Raw genomic sequence first — 7002 nt, 5'->3', positions numbered from 1 at the left:
CATCTGCTTCCACATGGGTTCCTCATCCCAACCCTTCACCCAAACCCACGAGTGCAGAACTTGTCGCATCATGACGTCTTCCGCTGGGAGAATTGGAGTCATTCAATCATTCTCCCTTCCCAGGATCCATTCCCCAGAGAGATCGCTTTCCTCCGGTGACCAATCAGGCCACACTCAATATGAGGTCAGTCATGGTGGAAGACAAGATGCGGTCCAAGACCATTCACGACTGCGTCTACTGAAGGAAGAAGCAGCTCTTGCTCCGAGGTTGCCTAGAACTGCATCTTTTTTTGTGATAGTTTTTTATTTCCTTAAATTTTAAACATAAGGTAATACAGGTGATTCCCTTGGCATTATGAGTACTTGATTTGCCGCCAGTTTTAACTTCTGCATTATAATGCGATGCTGATTGTGGATAAGAACATGTATATGCTGTTCTTTTCCTAGTTGCTTTTGTTTGAAAGAAATGCCGTAGGCCTTGTTATCCAAAATGCTTGCACCTATACTATGAATCACTCATTCATTTGTTGCACTTTAGTCTTTATTTTTACTGCACAAGGGCAAATGCTATTTACCTTATAAAGTATTTGTTTTACCCGTGCACAACTTTTCCAATTTTAAATGTTCTACCAAAGAACCGCTTAACTGGATCTGACATTCTGTTTATGGGGCAGATACGCAATGTCTTGGATCTCATGCGTAGGGGTGAGAACTTGCGTTTTGAGGTAATGTTTCTGATATTTATGGTGTAATTCAAAGCAGTTCTTCATCAATTGAATCATGGAAGCATGAAGATTTGCCTTCTCTTTTTGTTTATTTGTCAATATAGTCATACAAATGTTGTTTATGGATGAGAATTTACTTTGACCTAACAAGTGACATTTTCTTTCTAATACTGTTTTTTGGCAGGATGTTATGATCCTTGATCAATCAGTATTTCTTGGGGTAGCTGATATTCATGACCGGCATAGGGATATGCGGCTCGATGTTGATAACATGTCTTATGAGGTATAATCTTTATATTCTTGGCATCTATGACATCTAGTATCCTTTCCGAGTGAACATTCTCATAGTAGAACTTTTGTGTGGGTAATAGGAGTTATTGGCTCTGGAAGAGCGAATTGGTAATGTAAGCACAGGGTTGAGTGAGGAAGCCATATTAAACCGTCTGAAACGACAAAAGTACTCTAGTACACCAGGAGCTCAGTCAGAGGCAGAACCGTGTTGTATTTGTCAGGTAATTAATTTTTCTCTTTTGCGGTTTCCTTACTGATTCTATGAACCCCATAAGCATTTGTTTACAAACTTGCAGGAAGAATATAATGATGGAGAAAATCTTGGGACACTGGAATGTGGCCACAACTTCCATGCCGATTGCATTAAACAATGGTTGTGCAAAAACTTGTGCCCCATTTGTAAAACAACTGGTCTGACTAAATGAGAAGACGAAGAAAAAGTGGCATCCAAGCTTGCACTCATTAAAACTTGATGCCTTCAAATGTTTTCCATAAGCAGCCTTTTAAGTGTTCACACCGAGATAATCCATGGCAATTCTAATTCAATTGCCTGAGCCATTTTTACTTCCAATTATGTCAAACAAAGCAAATCTTCTGGGTGGAGTGGATAACACAAATGCTTGAAGCACTGGGAACAGAAAAGCTAATTTCTATGTTTTTTTCATTCTATCATTGCACTTGCACTATTAGTTTTTATGTATGGAATCTTCAGCCCATTGGCGACATAGATTATTGATTATCTTTATATTTTATGCTCTCCTTTTTGGTTCCGTTCAATTTTTGGGTGGGGGAAAGGTGGTGGTGATGTTGGGAACCATATTTCTGTCAATTTCTCTTTTGTGGTTGAATGGAATATATATATTATGTCAAACTTCTAAATTATTTAAAGAGCCCTCAATTATGGAGCTTTGAAATGTCTAAAATCATTAGCCTCATTATATTGAAGTTTGTTGTGTCTGCTTCAATAATTCCTTGAAATTGAGATAGGGGGAATGCTTGGTCACTTGTCAGAGATGATTTGACACCAACCGTCATCAGCTTAAAAAGAGTAATGCTTTGACAATAAAGAAGGCTTGAAAGCAACCTCCATAATTAACATAAGCTCGCAAACAGCAAAACCCATACCCCCTTGTTTGAGTTGTTAGTTTACCATCATTTCAGTGCCGACCTTAACAAATCGTTTAAAACTCAACCTGCTAGATAATTGCAAAATGTGTCCCAATCCCCCATTATCATTATTATTAACTCACAAAGATTATGTAAACTTTGAAAGGCATAGGCATGGTAGAGTGAAAGAATCTTTTGCCAGAGCAACCACCAAACTCTGCAAATTTGTAGCTTTTAGGTGATGGTAATGAAAGAAAAAGGGGAGTAATCTATCTGTAATCCCATGGTTTTGATTTGTGACAGATCATCTTGTTTCGAACACGCAACCAAAATAATGAGCCTCGGGAATTGCAGGATTGGGTAAGTCCTTTTTTAATTAATGCTGTTTTCAGGCCAAGCTGACGTTTAGGTTGGATAAGACAGTGAAGGCTGAAACTGTCCCTTTGACTTTTTTTTTTTTCCTTTTCTTTCTTCTTCTTCCTCTCCTACCTGTTTTTAAAGTATCAACGCGGATTACATTAGTTACACCGACGCCCCTTGAATGTTCCTTAATATCATTTCCAACCCTCGACCTTAATATATTAAATTTTTATTATTTATAAAGGAATAAAACTCAAAACTGTATATGAAATTTGATTAAATATATAGTATACATGAATTATGATTTTGTCTAATTTATATATGAAATTTGATTTGATTGATTCAATTTTCACAATTTACTAAAGCAATTATATATGGTATACACAAATAATTATATTTACCTAATATAAAAATTATGTATTTATTTCTTTAATTGTGTATCAAACTCAAATTATAATTCATTTGAATCACAACACAAAAATGTATATAGTTGCACCAAATCAAAGTTCATGTATTAATTGCACATTGAATCAAGTTTATATGTAGTTTTGCGATTTATCTCATTTATAATTAATATATTTTTAAACTCCACAAATGGGTTGAAAGTTTGACAAATGTGTCATAGGGTATAGTAAAAAATGTATATAAATAAATAAATGTGACCAGGGCAAAGTCAGAAAAAGTTTTAGGGGCCGAAATTAAATTGTCTATATCTTTGTAATTTTTAAAAGATTAAATCAAAATTTTTTACTTTTAAGGGAATCCAAGTATAATTTTCCATTTTAAGGGCGGGGCCCTGCCAACTCCTAAATCCGCTTCTGAATTGACACTTATCATACTCTCAACATACTTGTGGAATTTAAAAAATTCAAAAACATGAATTAAATAATTACTTTATTTTAATTTGTGTTTATTTTTTAATAATCTAAGGCTTTATAAGGATAATTATTTTAGGCACTTGAAGGTAAAATTAAAAACGCATAATAATTTTACCTTGTATTTTTTTTATATTTTTAATTTTTTAAATATTAAAAGACACATGTCAACACCAAGTATGTATGAATGCTAAGATGGAGAATGCATATTTAACTTCAAAATATTTAGAACAATAATATAAAGAGACATGAAAATAAAAAAAAAAAAAAAAAACATATTAACATCATAGCCGTAATTGTAGAGATTTTTTTATTACAATATCAATGCATGAATAATCCAAAGACTTCTCTGTGTTTTGTTCTTCATTGAACATTAAAAAAGCATTGACTGTATTAAGAAACTTGTTAGATTGTCTCAACGTGCAAATTTTTATGGATTTGAGAGTGGAAATGATTAGTTCTCGCAAGTTCTAAAAGTAATCAACTTATGTCACGTGATTCTTTTTCCTGTAAATAGAATATCACAATTTAAATATGAAACAATTGCTCTTGTTGTCTTAAGATTCGTGGAATTTAGGAATCTTAAATGATCAAATCTTGACAAACACAGAGAATCAACTTAGATTATTTGCTGTAGATAGAAACCCATGAATTTGGTTAAAAAATGGGATAAAAACAACTAAAAATTCCAATATGAGCAGTTGCAAAGGGGGGACAAAATTGAAATTGTGAAATTTTGTGTGAATTCGAAATAAATATAAAAAGGAGGACCCTAAAAGAAAATAATAAAAATATTGACGGTCCGTTTTAATTAGGGCGGGAGATTAATCCGAATTTTGATTATGCAACTTTGGGAATAAAAGCTAAAGCTCCAGACTCTGTTATTCAGTAATCATCATCTTCAGAATTTCATATATTATTTTCCTTTTTCTTTTTGGGAAAAAAGAAAAAAACAATAACGAAAAGATCCAAACAAAATCAGCACAGAAAAAGATAAAACAAACAAAAAAAAAAAAAAGAAGAAGAAAAGAAAGGAAGAGTAAGTGGATCAGAAAACGTTTCCTCTTTCTTATTCTTGCGTTTAGATTCTATTTAATTTCTTCTCTGACTCGTTTTCATGGCGGATCTGTACGGTGGTTCTCCTTATTCGAATCCGGAAACTGAAGAAATTTCCACTATCCTTAACCAGCTCCTTCACAATTCCTCTTCTTCGTCATCTTCATCATCTTCGTGCATGCAATTCAAGGGCAAGAACATTCACTCTTTTCCTTCTCAAGTGCCGGGAATTTCAACGCCGGCTGCTAACTCCGGCGCGGGGATGGGAATTCCGGTTATGGATCGGTACCGGCTCGGCGGATTGGCTGTTCGAATCGAATCAGAGCCTGGTCAATATCTCTGATCCTGAAACGTATTTTGGAGCTAACGTTAAAGATAGCGCTGACAATGCGTTATCTTCTGCCTGCGATTTCAGTTATGACAGCGAGGTAAAACAATTTGAAATAATATTCTTAAAGTTTCAAAATCTTCTCCTGTGAAAGATTTAGATTTTTTTCTCCAATTGTGAAGTTTTAGATTAAGATTAATTTTAATCTAGAAGGTTCCGGACGCATCGGAGGTGCCATCAAATCAAGAACGGCCACGGAGTTCATCGAAGCGCAGCAGAGCAGCCGAAGTCCATAATTTATCGGAAAAGGTTTGACTTTCTTAACCATTTTACTTTGAAAAGAAATTGAAAATCTATAACATATTTGATTGTTTTTGTTTGGCAGAGGAGGAGGAGTCGGATTAATGAGAAAATGAAAGCTTTACAGAATCTAATCCCGAACTCTAACAAGGTACTTGTAAACTTCGACAACCAAAGAAAAAAAACTTTTTTTTTTTTCAAATTGATGATTTGGATCGTTTTTGGAGTGATAGACGGATAAAGCTTCTATGCTTGACGAGGCGATCGAGTATTTAAACAACTTCAGCTTCAAGTACAGGTGAGTGCCCTCTTCTGTTTCTGCCATTTCTGTTTCCAATTTTGGTGTATACAATTTACAATGTCGTTTTCAATTATTAGTATTAATTATCACGTGTTAGAGCTTCTATGCCTTTCTAGATTTTAGAACTGGTAGGAGTTGATATCTCTCTATATATTAGTATTACTACTACATTGTTTATTTTTAACGTCTACTATTATCTATTTATGTCGTGAACTTTGTAATGTTCTTAGCCTTAGATCATTAAATCATCACCCTACAAAAATGAAGATTGTAATTCAATATTTGATGGTTAAGTAACAAGATCTACCACTCTCAAGAAGAGAGAACTCCGGAATACTAAAGAAAGAAAGGAAAAAAAGCCAAAAGAAGATGGTTCGAGAACAAGCAAATCTATGTACGTCTTAAATTTAAATTAAAGAAAAAAACACATTCTATTATTTAAAGAACCTTACCTTTTGCTTTATTTTATTAGATACGCATAATCCTGTCTTCTTCCATAGTAAGTTCCATTTTCCTCCTGAGCAGGAAGCAGGAGAGTTCTGTTTTTCTCCTCTCCCCATGGCGATGGCTTCCATCTTTCCTTTTCTCCTTGACTCCTCTGAGTTTACTTTCCATTAATAGAAGTCAAGCTCTCTCCAAACTAAGCAATTGTGCATTGACTTTGAAAAGATCATCCAAGATACCCTAACTACAGAGCAGATCTGCTATTCCACCTGTTCAGCTGCCAACCTCTGCCTCTTCCCCATGAGTAAATGGTGGATGATTGTGATAGCCTTTGCCTTAATCTCCTCAACAAAGCTGAGTTTTAACAACAGCATCATATTTTTTCTCTAGGAGTTGCTTTTGATTCATTGTGTATGCTAAGACTGCTCTTGGGTTCTCTGGCTGCCCTGACATGGTCTACTTTGCTTAGCCTTGCTGTCCATAACCTTATCGTGCGGGTTGGTGGGCCTTCCTGCACAGTTCCATAGAGCAAAGAGCTTCTCTAACTAGTCTCCTGGGTTGAAGGAAACGTCCTTGGAGCTAACATGACATGCTTGATTTATTGTAACCGCCTATTAGATTTTTACATTAGAAAAACTTTGCTAATTGGCTTTACAGTATGGCAAGACTAAACCAATTGGACCACATATAATCTTAAGCTTCCTGGAACACTGAAGAAATCTATGTGGATCTTAAAGATCCTGAATATTGGCATTTAACAGTGTCATGTCACTGTCTGAATTTGAAATGTGTATTACCCAGAATTTACGTAGAGGAAGCAGGCACTGTGCTCTATACAATACTCTAGGTTTCTATGACTTTGCTCATGTAGTGGAGAAACCTGGTGTTTATGTTACCAAGCCTGGAATGGGAGGAAAGGAGATGCTTAGGCACCAATGCTTTTAATTTCATGCCTACATTTTTTTTTTTTGTGATGGCCATGGCCATGATCCGAGAGAAATTGATTTGCTTTATTATACATTTTTACTTTTTGATGTTCATAAGATTAATTTGTTTCACATGATGGCGTGGAAGTCCCTTAAACATGAGTGTAGAATAAATGATAAATATTGGATTTACTTTTAAATCTTAGTTTGGTTTGTGAGATGTTCTGGTGTAATTCAAACTGAGCTAGAATCATGAATAGCCAACTTGATTTGTTTTCATGGCTGTTTA

General features: G+C 34.9%; 2 protein-coding genes across 2 annotated transcripts; both read left to right on the top strand.

The window, feature by feature from the left end:
- Positions 1-611: 611 nt before the first annotated feature.
- On the top strand, positions 612-1766 carry LOC121217803 (E3 ubiquitin-protein ligase MBR2). Its single transcript, XM_041094156.1, has 4 exons — positions 612-725; positions 910-1008; positions 1097-1237; positions 1313-1766. The coding sequence occupies exons 1-4, from the start codon at positions 666-668 to the stop codon at positions 1439-1441; spliced, it is 429 nt and encodes a 142-aa protein (XP_040950090.1). The 5' UTR covers positions 612-665; the 3' UTR covers positions 1442-1766.
- Positions 1767-4475: 2709 nt separating this feature from the next.
- LOC121217104 (transcription factor SPATULA-like) lies at positions 4476-5344 on the top strand. Its single transcript, XM_041092667.1, has 5 exons — positions 4476-4688; positions 4738-4842; positions 4956-5051; positions 5128-5193; positions 5276-5344. The coding sequence occupies exons 1-5, from the start codon at positions 4476-4478 to the stop codon at positions 5342-5344; spliced, it is 549 nt and encodes a 182-aa protein (XP_040948601.1).
- The last annotated feature ends 1658 nt before the right edge of the window (positions 5345-7002 follow it).

This window comes from Gossypium hirsutum, chromosome D05, assembly GCF_007990345.1.
Source record: "Gossypium hirsutum isolate 1008001.06 chromosome D05, Gossypium_hirsutum_v2.1, whole genome shotgun sequence".
Taxonomy (NCBI): Eukaryota; Viridiplantae; Streptophyta; class Magnoliopsida; order Malvales; family Malvaceae; genus Gossypium; species Gossypium hirsutum.
This window is presented reverse-complemented; position numbering and strand designations above follow the sequence as displayed.

Bases quoted from the DNA above. Each gene is read 5' to 3' on its own strand.
- LOC121217803 (XM_041094156.1), top strand. From the start codon at position 666: ATGGGGCAGATACGCAATGTCTTGGATCTCATGCGTAGGGGTGAGAAC. The intron at 726-909 runs GTAATGTTTCTG...GTTTTTTGGCAG, and splicing joins GTGAGAACTTGCGTTTTGAG to GATGTTATGATCCTTGATCA. The intron at 1,238-1,312 runs GTAATTAATTTT...ACAAACTTGCAG, and splicing joins AACCGTGTTGTATTTGTCAG to GAAGAATATAATGATGGAGA.
- LOC121217104 (XM_041092667.1), top strand. From the start codon at position 4,476: ATGGCGGATCTGTACGGTGGTTCTCCTTATTCGAATCCGGAAACTGAA. The intron at 4,843-4,955 runs GTAAAACAATTT...TTAATCTAGAAG, and splicing joins ATTTCAGTTATGACAGCGAG to GTTCCGGACGCATCGGAGGT. The intron at 5,052-5,127 runs GTTTGACTTTCT...TTTGTTTGGCAG, and splicing joins TCCATAATTTATCGGAAAAG to AGGAGGAGGAGTCGGATTAA.